Source organism: Coturnix japonica, chromosome 12 (genome assembly GCF_001577835.2).
Source record: "Coturnix japonica isolate 7356 chromosome 12, Coturnix japonica 2.1, whole genome shotgun sequence".
Taxonomy (NCBI): Eukaryota; Metazoa; Chordata; class Aves; order Galliformes; family Phasianidae; genus Coturnix; species Coturnix japonica.
The window spans coordinates 1,575,213-1,591,868 of NC_029527.1; the positions used below are offsets into that span (position 1 = coordinate 1,575,213).

Consider the following 16,656-nt stretch of genomic DNA (forward strand, 5'->3'; position numbering starts at 1 on the left):
ATCTGCTCTCTCTGCAGCTGCCTGCAGGGCATGATCTTGACTTCCTGCCCACCTGGCTGCATGCTTCTCTAAAGCATGACACTCATGAGATACTCTCCCTGCAGCCAAATCCTAACAGCAAGCACAATTACAGAGATCTCAATCGTTACAATTTTCCAGCATGGGTCACAGTGTTAGGAGAGTGATGGAAGTCTTGTGTTGTTTTTTTTTCTTGGCAGCTGAAAAACAGAATTAAGATCTAAGGCTTCTTTTTAGCTCTGCCAATGACTAAGATACTCCATCCAAATCACTGATCCAGCACCTCAGAACCCTTGACCAAGAAACAAAGCCAATTTGTCTCCAGGGTGGCAGAGGCACCGTCACCTTTTTGTAACTGATTGTTCATGAATCACTTCCAGATCCTTATATAAAGGATATCAAAGACTACACATCCAAATTAACCATTAAGACATCAAAATAAACTTGAGGTCAGTCTGTACAGTCAGACGTGCTGTTCTCCATTACACGTGTGCTCAGTACCAACACAAACTAAATTTCACTTCCACCCCCAAGGAAGAACAGCTAAAAAAAACCGCCCTGCATTTGACAGAGGTTCCAAGAGAAATACAGAGCTGCTGATTTAAGAACATCTCTGGTTTTCCCTGTATGCTTAAGGTCCCTCCCACAGGATAAAACTCAACCCCAAGAAGACAGCACGAGTTGTACTGCATAAGCTCAGCAATCAAGCAGGCTGGCTTGGGGTGAAGGAACTGGCTGCACGGATCAGACTGCTGGCAGCTTCCCGTGGACTCACCGCTGCACAAAGCCCTCCAGCAGGCTATGCAGGACATGGCTGCGATACCTCATGAGACGCACATCCTGAGGGGTGCTGTCAATACATTGCCCGTTCAGGATGGGGCGTTCAAACATGTTGCTGAATTCCTGCCGTGAGCCCAGGAAGTCAGGTCGGACAAAGTCTACCATGCACCAGTACTCAATGAGGTTGTTCTGGAGCGGGTAGCCGGTCAGCACCACCCGCCGCCGGGAGCGGATGTTCTTCAGGGCCTGCGAGGTGCTGGCATGGCAGTTCTTGATGCGGTGCCCCTCATCACAAATAACCACATCCGGGCCAGGGCGAGACAAAGCTTTCTCAATCCCTGAAGACAAGGAACATCAAGCATTAGTCTAAGACAAGCATGGTGAAGTTCTGGCTTTACACAGTCACCTACTTCACAAAAGGAAAGGGAGGTGTAGCCCTGAAGACAAGAAGTGGTATTCATGGCTGGCACAGAACAAGGCTGACTCAGAAAGTAACACCAGCTCCCATTTAGCATGACAAGGTCATGACCAAACACGGCTGTCCCTTGACTACTGCTCAAATGGACTGCATTGCATTAAGTTGGGTGTCTCAGGTCATATACGACTGGCAAAGTTCACACAAAGACATCTCCAGGCTCAGGGTACTGTCTTCCACTCTTACTTGCAGCCACTGCAAGGAATGAGAGACTCACCCAGAGCTGAACAATGCACTGTCTCCAAAGATGCAATCCTGCCCAGCAAAGTCTGATCGTGTCAGAGATGCTAGAAGGGAGCACCCCACTCTAGACTTGTTCTGATACTGAGAGCTGTGGCCTCAGTACTACCTACTTAATAGCCCTTGGATTACAGGCAGGAAGCAGGTGATCACAAATACATCCACCTTGACAACAGCATCCTGACTTGCCTGGCCTGCAACGAACAAAGTAACTACTGCCAATGGCTAGGACTGACTATTATTCACACTGTTAGCTCCCAGAAATAAGCAATGTGTAGGTTGTTTCCCAGTGCTGTCAGAGCTGGTAGCCAGCTGGACAATGGGAATACACACTCTCTCCTGACAACTGGCTTCCCACCTTTCAGAAGTTCTTGCTGCCGGTCTTCTTCATCCAAGTCAATAATGACGGGGCCAGTTTGCTTCTTTGTTTTCTTCTTCCTTCCAGTGGCAAAGGACTTCTTCAGTGAAAGAAGGCGGTACATCTCATAGCCCATCAGCAGCACACCGCCCTCCATCACCCAGTCATTCACCACCTTTGCACGTGCAGCTGTTGTCCTGCAAAACAAGCCAACAAACAAAACAAGCTGTAAGCATTCTCTCCAGTTTCAGCTTGAACCACTGGATTGAAGCCTGCTGAGGAAGAAGACTTGCTCAGTTAATTAAAGTACCTTCTAGCATCACACCAGACAGAGGAATATAAAGAAATTGCTGTGGCAGTGGTTTTTTCTGTTGGTGGTGGCATTTTATTCACTTATTCAATTTCGGGTTTTTTTTTTGTTGAAGAGGTTATCTGGTATATAGGATACAAAAAAAGGCTTTTTAGAGTGCGACAGGTAATGGGCTGAGATTGAAAAATCCTTCCAGGAACTGGGCTGCAGAAGCCAGTCATGTACAAAAGCATATCAAAGTTGAGAGCATCCTTCTAAAAGACCTGCTGAGAAGAGGGCCTCTGCAAAAGCCTATCAGGTGCTAATGCACATGGTTGTGACCTTTTATTACATTTACCCCTTTTTCTCTCCTCCAATGCCAGTGTCCTTCCATTCTCCCTTCCCTGCTACCCAGCTTAGATTGGTTCATATACAGGCACTGTCCTCACCCAACCTCCCCAGAGCCCACAGAGACTCATCCAATAGTAAATACACAGCTGGAGCAGTAGCAGCAGCTTCAAAGCACACTGCACTCAGGAGGTGAGGACCAAAATACGTGAGTGTACGAACACAGGTATTGAGCTGAGAGTTCCCAATGATCCCTACACTGTCCTGATACATGCAAGACAAGTGCCTCAGAAAGAAGCAGAGATCCACAGGCCAAAAATAGACTCTACAGCAGGCTGTAAGTGCTATTGCTCCTTTCTGGAAAAGGATTCTTTGCATCAATTGCCAGAATCCCTCAAGGACAACATAATTCACAGAGAGTCACAGTGTTGGGTAGAGGAATCCTTAGGTGTGTGAAAATTCTCAGGGCAAAAACCCAAACATTTTAAATACAGGAGACGCGTGGTACAAGGGGCACACGTCTCACAAGTCCCAGGACTCTGACAGAGCCAGCAAGGTACAGCCAGAAATAAACCACAGCATCTCTGTTCCTCCCTGCCGAATTAGCTCTTATCTTTGGCAACCGTGTTTCTGATCTCAGCATGGAAGGAAGAAAAGAAGGATGAGTAAGCAGAGTGAGGAGAAAGTAAAAGTTACAAACATTGCACAAAAGATACCGTAAATCTCTCCCAATTACCCAAATCCTCCCCTCAAAACAGCATTAAACAAGAAGAGTGGGAAGGATCTGGGAGTTGACAGCACAGAATTAGCCCAAATGTAGCAGTCTGTAACAGTAATTCTTTTAACAGTTCCTCAGGACAGTCTAATAGTTCAAAAGGGCTTTTACAGGCACCTACTTGTGTTCATCATTCAGGATGTGGACTTTGAAGGTGCGAGGCTGGACCTCTTTGGAGTTATAATCAGCAGGAAGGTTTTCAGGTGCTGGGAGCCACATGTTAAATTCTGCTAGCCAGTTTTGGAGCGTATTCACCTGAAAAAGTTAAACATGGAAGGACTGAGAACCCAGCTAAGTTGCTCAGGATTGTAACAGCAGAGATGAGAGCACAGAACATCCCTAAGCAGTGCCTGGATAGAAGCAGCAGACTAAAACATGCATACTCAGGGACACAGGGAAGAAACTGAGTAAAAGAGCAGCAAGGATATGACAGAGCATGATGTGAGATGGGAAACCAATCAATCTCTACACAAAGAGAGAAGCAGAGCAAGGAAGGTGATCATTAAGCTCTTCACAAGGACCACTTACAGGTACAATGGCAAGAACAGTCTTGGCCTCTGTGTGCCGAAAAAGTACATCCAAGAAAGAGATGACCTGTATGGTCTTGCCCAGGCCCATGCTATGTGCTAAAATACACCCAAACCCACTGCTGGTTTTAAATCTCTCCAAGGACTCGACCAAGTTGTCATACAGGAATCGGATCCCACCAATCTAGAGAGAAAAGCAGAAAAACTGAATTGGGACTGGTTAGTTTGTTTATAAATACAATTTCATTTTGAAAAAGAGCAGGTCTGGCTGAATTTCTTGCACTTCCGAGCCTGACAGAGCCTACCTGATGAGGTTTTACTGCATGTGCAAGCTGGGGAGCCAGGAAAATGTCTTCCTCATTTGGTGGATGGTTGATGTTGACAATGACTTGCCCCAGAGCATCTGACTGATTTAAGGCATCATTCACATGAGAGCCGCTGCTCTCTTCACTGCCATCTTCCTCCCCTTCATTGCCAGAGTCACTGCTGTCCACAATTTGGAGGGCATCATCCTCTCCCGAACTCAGCTCAATCACTTCTGTAAACAGAACAGGAGAGAATAAGGGCAAAGGTTAATGTGACGTCAGTGTTAATCACACATGGAAAAAAACTCATCTGGGAAAATAAGGCCACCATGTTTTGCAATGCTACCCTGGCCCAGTGACCTACTCTGAGCAAGCAGGAAGGACAAAGGCCTACAGGAGGTCCCTCAGGGTAGCATATAAATACTAGGGCTTCCCTGAGTTTCCCATTGTTTCAGAGCACACTCATTTGAGATGGGCCATGCAGAATATGAGGTAGTTCCTCTATGCATTTTACATTCTCCTTCACTGAGCAAAACAAAGTGTATTTATAAAGCAGAAATAAACACAAGATTGTAAGAGTGCCTGATGGGCCAGGCTAGAAGTGTCAGTTTAGGACCCAAAGGCAAAAATTGGCCATATAATGGAAACCAACAGACCTACAAAAATGCAAAGAAATTCTCTACTGGAACACCTGACTAGAGGAACACAGGAGGTTTGTGGCTGAATAAATGGCACTGTTGTGAGAAGACAAGGGTGAGACTGTTGGTCACTTACCATCTTTAATGCTATTTTTTCCTTTAGTATCATCTTCACTGCCACTGCTGGTGCTGTCTAGGCAGATCACTTCCTCAGCAAGGACCTGAGGGGGGAGCTGGGTAGCCTCCGCTGCTCTGAAAATGATGTCCTCTACAAACACGACAATAAGTAATTCATAATAACGGGGAAGGAGACAAAACTGTTCAGAAACCAGACAGTATTTCCTTCCATTTTTGCTCCAATAACTTAGCCCTGGAATTTTCCATAACAGACTCTCACTGTCTAAAATACTGCTATGACTCAGCTTCCTGGGTCACAGTCGCCTTCTTTCTCACTATGCCTAAACAATAACCCATTGCTCATGGCATGCTCTTCATTGCATGCCCTGCCTGGGGCACACTGACCATACACATGCTGAAGTCTCTCCCTTCCCCCCTTTTTTCTTTCTTTCTTTCTTTTTTTTTTGTCTCAGAAATAAAAGCATTTCATTTTTCTTCATTCCAATTCTATTCTTCATCCAGCAGAGAAATACCAACTGCTGAAGGCACAAAAACCATCCTTTGTTAGTAGAGACACCGTAATAATTACATCCTACATATCATAAACAACTTTTGATGATCGAGACCATTTGTTTGTATGTTTAAGTACTCCCATGGGGGGAGAGAGGAGAGTTCAACAGGGCAAGATAAGAACCGCTGCAATGACTCAGTAAGCAACTATATTCATCTGGGACCACAACCTATTCCTCACCAGTTAAAGTGTTTGAAGCTCCTGTTCCTCCTTTTCTTTTCTAATGCAAAACATTTTAAACTCTTGAACTTCAGAGACATTATACATTCTCCCAAGAGGTAAAGCCAACCCCACAACTCCCAGTCCCCTGACATGCTTCCCAGTTGCACTCCTCTGCCCTCACACAGCAGTCTGAGGGCTGTGCTATAAAATCACTTCAATGATCCAGGTTAGAAGATAATGCAAGATGACATATTGCTGAACTGCATCCTGACATAGGGTTATTTTCCAGTAACTGAGGTCTCTCCCAGTGCGAGTAGAGGCTACTTTACCATTTATACTGCCTATGATTTTGCTGCTTGTTGAAACATGCAAGAAAGGATAAGGCTACAAGAACATACGTACACCCAGTGTATTGTTCTGCTGTCCCAGTACCAGATCCAGGCATTATCAGACTACTCACAGAACAAACATGATCTGGACCAAGGACATGGCTTTTCTGTCAAGTCAGTTTGTTTACGCTCCCATAGCAGTCGGAAAGACAAGAGAGACCTGTTCCAGTGCCCTGCTTACATGCAGTTAACCGACCAAAATAGCTTCAGCACAGTTTTCTGGTACCTTCCACCATGCAGCCACATCAGCTTGCTTCAGAATTAGCTTAGAAGTTGAATGAAATGCCTATCCTTAAAACTGCTGCTTCAGGTGGCATCTCTCACTGCTTACCAGGTAGAAACTCGGGGGATACGGTTGGGATAGTGGCTGGGTAATCCTTCCTTTGCTGCTCTAGCCGCTTCCTTCTCTCCAACTCTTCCTGCTGGGCTGCCTTTGTCACGGCCTCTAGTTGGTCCTCACGCAATAGCTTTCTGAACACACAAGCAAAAGGAGAAACACAGCCTGGTTACACTCAGTTTCTTCCAAAAAAACCCCAAACAGCTGTCCAGCTGGCTTAACAGAGCCACCAGCTCCAAGTAGCATGTCAGCTACAGTGACTACAAACATCACAGCCAAAAGTTACAGTCGGTGCTACAGCTCTTTCAAGACTGTGCTTCCCAACTGCAGGCAACAATACTGTTACTCAAGGGTAAGAGTTTGAAAGAAGCAAAGTAACAAAAGGAGGAAAAATCGTGAGTGGGTAAGAATACACTTAAGCTAGGTAACCAGAGACCAGCTCTACCCGAAATAATGTTATTTATTGCCATCCAGTTTATGAATAGAAAAGGCACAAAGTAGTGCAAAGGTATATGAGGAAAAAAGGCATCAGTTCTCCCACAAAAAGTCATCATCCTGATTTTCATCTGCTTCAGTGTTTTCAGGAAGTAGGACCCCTCAGGGCTTTAACTCCACTGTTCCAAAGGCTGCTCTCAAAGCCACTTATTTTTCCAATAATTGCCATATTTCTGAAAGTCGCTTTCCCTCTTTTCAGTTCCACTCCCAGTTTCTGATTTGCAGCCCTGGAAATGAAGGTCTGAATGGCCGACTTTTGCAATCCATTCCATAACTAGATATTCACTCTTCTGAAATACCAAATAAATCTGCACCCATATGCAGCACTCCAGACAGAAAACACGCTACTCCCACTGTTGAAATCCAAAGGCTTTGGAAATGAAAAGCCATCTGCTTTGCCAACAGTGGAAAAATGTAGCTTAGAAAGAAAAGTCCAGACTCCCTCTTTACCCAAAGGAGTCCAGAGGAGGCCACTAAGATGATCAGAGGGCTGCAGCACCTCTCCTATGAGGAAAGGTTGAGGGAACTGGGCTTGTTTAGCTTGGAGAAGGGAAGGCTCTGGGGAGACTTCATTGTGGCCTTCCAGTACTTGAAGGGAGCATATAAACAGGAGGGGGAATGGCTGTTTATGAGGGTGGATAGCAATGGGACAAGGGGGAATGGTCTTAAACTGAGACAGGGGAGGTTTAGGTTGGATATTAGGAGGAAGTTTTTCACCCAGAGGGTGGTGATGCACTGGAACAGGTTGCCCAAGGAGGCTGTGGATGCCCCATCATTCAAGGCCAAGGCTGGATGTGGCTCTGGGCAGCCTGGGCTGGTGGTTGGTGACCCTGCACATAGCAGGGGGGGGTTGGAGCTGGATGAGCATTGTGTGGTCCTTTGCAACCCAGGCCATTCTATCATATGATATGCTAACATATAGGACTCTACTTCTTCTTGCCCTGTTGATGCTCACCTTATGTTTCTCCGCATGTGAGACGGTTTCTGAGCCCTCTTCTTTTTGGTGTCCTCAGAGGCCAGGCTCTTGTGCTGGTTCTGCAAGAGTCGCTCTGCCCGCTCACTCTGCGATGAGGTAGTTGAAGTAGAGCGCTGCCATTCTCCATCCTCTGTGTGCTCAACATGGTCACTGCTGAACACAGCTTCCTGGGGTTGGTCTGCAGAGACAAGGAGGTAACGACATGAGAACAGCAGTGCCAGGCTGTCACTTGGTTTTTACAAGAGGATTTTACATCAGGATTTCAGCTGTATGGGAACCCACTTGTGTCAAATTTGGAGTCCTTCCTAGCAGTGCCACCCAGAGCGTTAAGAAATTGTATGCTGAAGGCTCTGTTGCCAGTAAAAGCCATAACTAACCTACTCAGCACAGCCCTAAAGTGTCCTCACAGAAAATAGGGTAAGATTATTTCAGTCCATGCAGACCACTTGCTGACCCAAGGGCCCACTTTCTTACAGTGATCAGATGAGCTCTCATTAAGACAAGGAAAAGAAAGCAACTCAGATCTCTTCTTTGCTTCACAGTGTTTAGGTGGGACTGAAATTTCCCATGTAACTACTTTCCAAGCTAAGAGAACAGTGCTATCTGCTACAAACACTGGGCCATGGCCCATCAGGAAGCCATTCTATCACCAGACTCCATTCTCATGATTTAAATGCTACCTTCTAGCAAGTTCTTTTGAAAAAGCACAAAGTGACAACCCCCTTTCTGTTTTATAGACTACAGACTCCTTTTCCCCTGCCTTCTCCTATTTTCAGGCTTGCATTAGTGGCTGACTTCAGTCTTAAAGTGCTATGCTAAATGACACCACGTTCCATGTCATCTGGCTCTTCAACAGGCTGCCGGTGACAAAGCCTGCAGAGCACAGAGTGGAAGTGTATTCTGTTTGAAAGCTTCCCTTGAAGTAAAGAGTTTTTGACGAGCCTTGTAGTAGCTTCTTTGAAGCATCTTGTCCCCTTGTGTCGGACAGGAATACCCTGAACCTCATCTCCCAGTCATCTTCCTTGCTCGCAGCATGTGTATGAGCTAATGACTGCACTGCAATGACACTTGGGTACAACTCTGAAGGAAAGAGGGAAAGAAGACATCAGCACAGGAAAATGCAGCAGAATAAGTAGCACTGAACCATCAAGTGTCGTCTTGTGATGCCTTGGTATCTGGAGGCACAGAGCATCCCTTCTCACAGAGCTGAGAGCTGGAGCCAAGGATGCCTCAGTACAGCACTATGGGCACCTCTACAGCCCCAGTATAACACGTCTATTTAAATTAATCTTACCATCAGTGTCACCTCTTCAAATTGAGGTGACAAGGATCTGATGCACCTCGGGCCAACTCTGCAGCTTCACTCCAGACATCCCAGCAGCCCTGCCCAGTGCCAGCAACCACCACAACAGGCCAAAACTAGCACGAGTAGCTCAGCATCTCTGGGAATGGCAGTGCCAGCAAATTCTACATGTGCTAGATAAGCAGGCAGCCACAGCTTATGCGATGAATGGATGAATGTTGCATGTGAGCACTAAAGGCAAAGGGGTTCACTGCTACCATTGCAGTAATTCTGCTGAAGCCGAGGTCTGGGAGTCCTGTGCTGGAAGCAAACCCAGTTTCCCCAGCTGCCCACACACATGCTCTGCTATCCTAGCTGACACTTTGGTCACATTACCTGCAACTCCTCAGCAAATCTTCCTTCGCCCTGGCTCTCCAGACCCAGACCCAAGGTTACATAACTAAATCAGAGGATTGGATGAAACAGGGCAAAGGGAAACAGGGAGACTGCACACGTGACCGCATTCTCAGGGATGAGTCATTAAAGCAGTGACTATCTGGAGACAAACACTGCCATGGTTACACTGCTGCCATCTCACCCTGCCCAGGGGACCTTGGTGAGGCAGGAGTAGCACAGAGTCCCACTATTTGGGCAGGGGAAGTGCTCCACTTCCTCCTCCAGCCCTGCCACAGCTCCCACCTGATGGGCAGCTGCAAGCAGGGTTGTTCTGTTGCTGGTTCTGTCTGCTCCTCGGGCAGATACCTGCACACAGCCAAGACTGCACCATCACAACCCACAGACCTGCTCACAGCTCTGGTTCATGCCGCAGGTTGGGGCTGCAGACTTTCCTGGCTCACTGAGTGGCAGCACCCACCTCCCCCAGCTGTACACAGAGCAGGGCACACGTCTGGCTCCTGTGCTAGCACCACTGAGAAGTCTATAAGGAACAGAGTCATGACAGCTCTGTGCATACGCTCCCTGGGTGGGATGACAGTCAGAGCTGCCCCTGAACATCGTGACTCATGATACATAACAGTAAGAGATCAGTCCCACCGCAGGGCATTTCCTATTGCACCTAAGCCTGAAGGACTCAGCTCGCCAACTGCTTCTTGCATAATATTCTCAATGTTTATTCTCACAAACCAGCATGGCGTGCAGCCTGCAAAATATTCCCCAGCACCTCAGATTTCGCAGGGCACTAAATACTGTTATGCAAGGGTACTAAAGCATCGAGCACCTTGCTTTTTGGGGAGTAAGAGATTGCTGTAACTGACATAAGTTACACCAAGGTGTGTGAAAAACAGTGCCTCAGAGAAGCCTATCTATGCTCCCACAGATAAATCCCCACAGGTCTGGAAACAGCCAGAATCTCACAGGAAATGCCATTCAAGATCAGATCTAAGGGTCCCCACCTGAGGCTGCAGCACAGGAAGGTGCAGGAGCCACCTCAGCTCACACCACATCGAGGGAGCTGGTTGCTCTCTCCTGCCCTGCACAGAGAGCAAAGAGCAGTTATGTTCTGTTTCCTGCAGCCTGTGGGTAATCAGAGACCAGCCAGTACTGGCTCATACTACTACAGCCAGCACTGAGCTGTCAGAGCAAGAATGGGAGGAGCACCGAGCGATGGCACAAGGAAACCTAATTGTACAGCTCCAGCTGCAGTCACTGACACACTGAACTACAACAGAGCCAAAGGCTAAAACTGTGGCTCTGCATAGCACTGGCACTGACGCGCTGCAAGATACTCTGGGTCAATCTGCTGCCCTCTCTGTGCTGGGCACAGGGGGTGTGGAGGCAATGGGGTTCAGCTGCAGCACAGCAATTGTCTTGGAGATTGGTAGAGATTGTGCTGGCCTGTCCCGTATTCAGCTGAAGCAGAAGATAAATGGAGTATTTGCATTATATTCTCTGTGTATGTTACTGGTGCAGCTGTTGTGTGGATGCCATGTAAAGAGGTGTTCCCAAAGCACACTTCACGTGGAGGCAGTGCTATAGAACACCCCAGTACACCCAGTTAGAGGCAGGACAATGATGAAACCCCTCTAAAGGAAGGTGTAGGGGAAAGCAAGGGGGAAGCCTGGGCCCTGCTTCCTGAACCCACAAGAGCCACATGAGCCCTCCCAGTGCAGCAGGGATGTGGCTCTCATGAGGCTGGGGCTCAGCCACCCCCTGCAGCCGCTATCAGAGCAGCTAATTAGGAACAAGACTTTGTCCTGCTCGAAAATAATTGCTCTCAGTCTTTAGCGGCAGCAGGATGCCCCTCCCAGCCACAACCGCTTAACAAAGCACTAATTATATAAGCACTGGCATTATATAAGCCGGCACACCTAACTACCTCCTCCCCCAATCCCCTGCAGCACCCACTGACCCCTCGCTCCTCCCCAGCCATGCAGGGCCAGCACCCAGCACCAGCATGGGGTATGACTGTGCTGGGGGACATCAGGGCTCCCCTTGCCTTACCATGGCTGAGGTCATGGGGAGATGCAGGCTCGGTCCCACCACCTCACCCTGGCTGTCAGTGGTTGTTGTCCTGCTAAGTCACAGGCACACAATGCTGCAGGATATGAGTGCAGCATTCTGCCCAGCCCTGGAGCTGGAAGGTGTTCTCTGGGTTACATGCATCAGCTCCAGCATCTTCAATTCCCATTGCTGCCTGAGTTAGGGCTAACCACCCCACTGCTATCACTCGTGTGTGTCACTAACCAGACACGGGCTGTCACATAGGCATGGCAGTCGGTGCTGTTACAAGTCTGAGTAGTACATTTTCCACTTCTGTAAAGGAAATATGCCTGTAAAGCGATAGTGCTGCAGATTTGGGACTGTGAAACATAAAGCCTGCAGGTCAGGGGCTGCCCTGGGCTCCAGGTAAACCCTGGTAGAGGAAACACAGAAGGAGCCCGACCAGGAGAGCACACAGCAGCCAAACCCACCTCCAAGCTCCTCTAGGAAGGAAGTGAGCCCCAGCCAATGGAAAAGTTTAACAGATAAGGCAGTACTGCCCTACTGCTTCTTTCGTCAGTGGCCCTTTGGTGTATCGGTTACCAGGAGGTTATGCTGCACAGTAAAACTTTCTGAGCCTGAAAGAATCCACAGGCAGCAAAAGTGAAGAGCAGGAGAAAGGAAGGAAGAAGCAACCCCAAAACCTAAGGGAGAGCAAGCAGCCCAGAGCACTGCGAGGCAGGCTGGAACCTCCGGCAGCCAACTCTGGTGACAGACGATATATCTTCTAACCTGAGGATTATGCAAGCAGAACCAGGCCCTGTACCAGCCGTGGCCGGGTTACATAAAGCCCCAGGAGCACTTACACAACGCCAGTAGGGCACAGGTAGCAGCCCCAGCAGGGATGCAGAGCTCCAGGGGACGTTTCCATAGCACTGGAGGGCACTGCCCCACATCTCTCCTCCACACACAGCCCAAGACTCTTCTCCCAGGAGAAATCCTCCCTCCTACCTACACATGCCCCTCCTTGTGAGCCCTCCCTGCTCTCTCAGCAGAGGGGCAGGGAAACAAAGCCAGGAAACGCACCCACAGCGCAGCGGTGCACCAGGGATGGGCTGCATTTGTCCTTTACGCAGGGGATGAGTTACATAAACCTACCGCGCGGCAGCCGGGAAGTGTCTCCAGAGCTGGAAAGTGTTCAGCAAACTGCGTGCAGGAGGGGCTGGGCCTCCCCGCCCTGGTTAGCCCAGTTAACTAGTAACCCGGGATAGAGCTTTGCCAGCCACATTCAGACAAAAATAAGCAAAGGCATCCAAACCACGAGGAAGCAGATTTCACCCTTAGACCTTGTTTTCATAACAGTTCCAAACTTTGAAAAAGAACAGTGATTGGTGGGTTTTTTGCCCCCCTCCCCCCTCATTAAGGTGGATAAACACTCATTTTGATAGCAAAGCTGATTTCCGCCCCCCAGCACACACACAGAGACTCAGAAAATAGATGCAGACGGGGGCTCAGTGTGTTCCCAGCGCAGCGGGGCCGGTCGGCTGCTGCCGTTCCTCTTCTTAGGCACAAATTTCTGGGACTAAGAAAAGAGGACGAGCGAGGGAGCAGGCACTCGGCATTATGCAATGATTACATAAGCATTAGTTTACACTAGGTAGCTGGGAGTCGTGGCGTTAGCTTTGTGCCAGGGTACCCTCAGAAACAATACCGAGGCGATTACTGCTGCCACACGCCACTGAGGCCACCAAGACAGCAAACAGCACCAGCTCAACTTCCATCTCTGCCCCCAGCCCTCATTAGAACTTCATTCAGCACTTGGTCAAAGCGAGGTGGCGAGAGGGCTTCTGCTGCTAACTCAAAGGAGGTACATGAGAAATAACCCTGGCACAAAGCATCACCCCTTGGTACCCGTGTGCTTCTCTTTCCCTCCTGAAATGTGTTTTCACGCTTGAAAAGCAGAAGTCGTGGTTTTGGTTTGGTATTTTACAAGCTGTAAGAGAAGTTCAGCTGCGATGCCCTTTTCTGCTCCGCTTCCTAAAGTCGTTTGGGAGGAATTTTTACGGGCTTTGTTTAATGAGGGAGGCATTGCTTGGGAGAAAAATGCAAATGGTTGAGTTTGAGCCTGTGTGCCACCGCATTCCTCTGGCACCTCTCCCACCCAGAGCAGCCAGAGCAGTGACCGAGCGCTGGAGAAAGCTAATCAGAGCAGGATGAAACAGCATCACTCAAAGAACGAGCTGTTTCTGGCTCTTCCTTTCAGAAATGCCAGCACTGCTTTGTGTGCTGCTACAGCGGTCTGACCGTGAGCTGCCAACTTGTTTGGGGCACTCACAGCATCACAAGGACACCCCTATCCAAAGCATGCAAGAGCTCCTTACAGACTTGAGATGGCAAGCGCCAGTTCTGCCCTGGGGCTGCTCACTTTACAGCCACCCCTCTGGTCAGAAAGGAGGATGTGGGTCTGCATGGAGGGGATAGGGCTCTTCTTAAGTGAGAGCCACCAGCCATTCCCCATCAGCTACAGTGCTCCCTCAAACAGAGATGCTTTCCCACCAGCAGCACACACTGTAATCCTCCTCACCCCGGACATTATAACTTGACGAGCGCAATGATGCACAAGGAAGGCACGACTGCTCTCCTGTGTCTGCACCAATGACCCAAAATATCCCTCCACCCCCTATAAAATCTGGAGGGCCTCTAACCTTGTGTTCTCCCCCCACTCATATGACCTACAGTCTCACTTCCAAAAGCATCCTCGCCCCCCCACGCCCTTCTTCTCTTTATACACCTATTATCCAGACTGTGTTACATAAGCCACTTGTTTCACCCAGATTCTTCATTTATCCAAACTCACTTTGCAGTGTAATTCCTTTCTCTTCTCACCTGACACTGCCAGAACTGGCCTCCTTGTCCTGCCACCAGCACCAGAGAGATGAGAAAGCAGGGAAAGATGCATTCTTTGCAAGGATCCACACCTCTCCACTAATGGACAACAAACACTGCATGGCTTCTTTCCATAACAACTCCTCTTGAAGACCACAGTTGTACAACAAATGGGGCTGGGACTCCTGGGGACCACTGAGCAGCCCTCTTAGAGCTTGGGAGGTATCTCCCCGGGAACAAAGTGGCTTCTGCAAGGACCTGAGCTCACAGTAACACATTACATACATTACACATTTAGAAAGTTCTTCAAATCCCAGGTTTTTTCTTCTGACACACAGCAACCAACCCAAGAGGCAGCCATCCCCAAACTGTGCACTGCTGTGGTCTTACCAGCATGTTCCAATGGATGGAAGGAGGAAAAAGGAGCCAAGCAGCCCTTAGCCCACTGGCACCAAGGAGGTGATGTGGGGTGGGCAGACCAGCTCTGCCCAGCAAGGCACCAGGCACTTCATGGGGGCTCTTAGAGTTCCAATCAAGCGAGCTGCTGGGGAAAGGACTCATGGAGTTGAAGGGGTGGGGGAGACTACACTGATATAAAACAATGCTGATTATCAACAACTGCCTCCTCTTTCACTAAGTGCTGCTTTTGCAGGGCTATGATACAACAGCAGGAACAAGAACAGTCCAGACCCAGCACATCACATCACTTCAGTCTTCAGAATTAGAAGCACAAGGAAAAAGTTTCCTTCTCATACCCTCTCCAGCAAAGCAACAAGCACTGCAAGGCTCTGAAAATTCAACTGTTTCCAATGCTGTCTGAGAGTTAGGAAACTGCAGCTCCCGGCACACAGAGAGGGTGCTCTGCAGGAAAGCAGGATGGCAAGGAAAGCAGAAGGAAACCAAACCCCTGGGTCCTACCTGGGAACTGCTGCGACTCATCCAGGAGCAACATGCTGCCCGGTGTGCTGACTGCTGTCCGCAGCTATTCTGGGCTCAGGGTCTTCTGTATGAAAGTTTTCAGGCACTCCCAACAACTCCTTATCTCTGCCAGCAGCCCCAGATCGGCTCCCACTGGCTGCTCAGCTGGCAAGTGGGAAATGCCTCCTGATAAAGCAAGTCCAGGGTACAGGCAGGGAAACCTGTACTTAAGGTTTCTGAAAATAACTTTGGTAAATAGCTCCCAGTGCGCAAACCCACCGAGCCGGGACTCAGCGTGCAGACATCCTCCCTGAACTCAGCCGAGGCGGAGCGGGGTCACTGTTATATAACTGGTTAAATACGCCTCGTGTTCAGCCTAAATAAAAACTGTCACCGTCTCCTCCCCGGCTGAGCGTCAGGAAACACAGCCCTGCCCCGGGGAGCTGCTGCTGCACCGGGCACCGCTGCCCACCTGGCTGCAGGATGCACCTGGGAAAAGGGGTTTGGAGGGCAGGAGGGTGGCAGGGAGGTGTGGAGGGTGAGCGCAGGGACCGGGCTGCAAGCTGCTGGGATCGGGTCCCATTCACGCAACCCACGATCCAGTTCAACTAGTGGCAGGGATCGAGCCTGGGAATAAAATAAAAATCCTTACATAACCGTAGGGCTCCGGCGGGGCCCCCACAAGGGGAATCCCAACAGACAACAGGACGGTCTGGGCAGGGGCTGGAGGGATGGATCACCACTGTGCCTGCCTGCTGCACAGCACCAAGGGGGGACAGGGGCTGGGGTGCAGCAGCGTACAGCCCTCTGGCTCTGACAACAATCCGTGTATCTGCGGCGTGGTGAACTGCTTGCACTGTGCCTGCTGGCTTCCAAGAACCCGGCACAGCCAAACCTGAGCAGTTCGAACCTGTTTGCTCAATAACAGGGAAAAGAGCATCCTATTGGTCTCACTGAGTTGGTAACTCCTACAGCACTGCCTGCCTGTTGAATGCTCGCAGTACAGTGAAACGGCTAGGAAAGAAAGTTCCAAGTTTATAAGGAAAGAATCTAGCAGGATTTGCATGGCATGTTTAGCTTTGAGAACGCCATGCCTTCCTCCCCACCACCCCATCTGCACTGCAGCCAAAACCTGAAGGTCAGTAGGTCCTGCCCAGCCCTCAGCACTGCTGACTTCTTTGAGCCACAGACGGGAGCAAATACAACCTGTGGATGATGGATGTGTGACAAAGGCAGCTTGCTCTCAAAGCCAGCTCTTTGCATGGGACAACCAGCAGGCTTGGGCTATGGGTGTGCAAGCAGGCAGGGCACAGCACTTGTTATAACACTCC

At 49.1% G+C, this 16,656-nt stretch overlaps 1 protein-coding gene across 5 annotated transcripts in view; it reads right to left on the reverse strand.

Annotated features, from left to right (window-relative positions):
- The window catches only part of RAD54L2 (RAD54 like 2), a 45,508-nt gene that overhangs the window by 11,771 nt on the left and 17,081 nt on the right, over window positions 1–16,656 (reverse strand). For 4 of the 5 annotated variants that reach the window (XM_015874595.2, XM_015874591.1, XM_015874593.2 and 1 more), the window contains exons 3-10: window positions 7,780–7,978; window positions 6,324–6,463; window positions 4,890–5,021; window positions 4,116–4,348; window positions 3,812–3,994; window positions 3,405–3,538; window positions 1,872–2,068; window positions 794–1,136 (exon numbers count right to left, since the gene is read on the reverse strand). In XM_015874595.2, the coding sequence (XP_015730081.1) occupies window positions 794–1,136; window positions 1,872–2,068; window positions 3,405–3,538; window positions 3,812–3,994; window positions 4,116–4,348; window positions 4,890–5,021; window positions 6,324–6,463; window positions 7,780–7,978 (1,561 nt within the window). Of the gene's footprint in view, window positions 1–793; window positions 1,137–1,871; window positions 2,069–3,404; window positions 3,539–3,811; window positions 3,995–4,115; window positions 4,349–4,889; window positions 5,022–6,323; window positions 6,464–7,779; window positions 7,979–15,325; window positions 15,905–16,656 lie in introns of those variants that run through there. The other variant, XM_015874594.2, reaches the window with a different exon arrangement.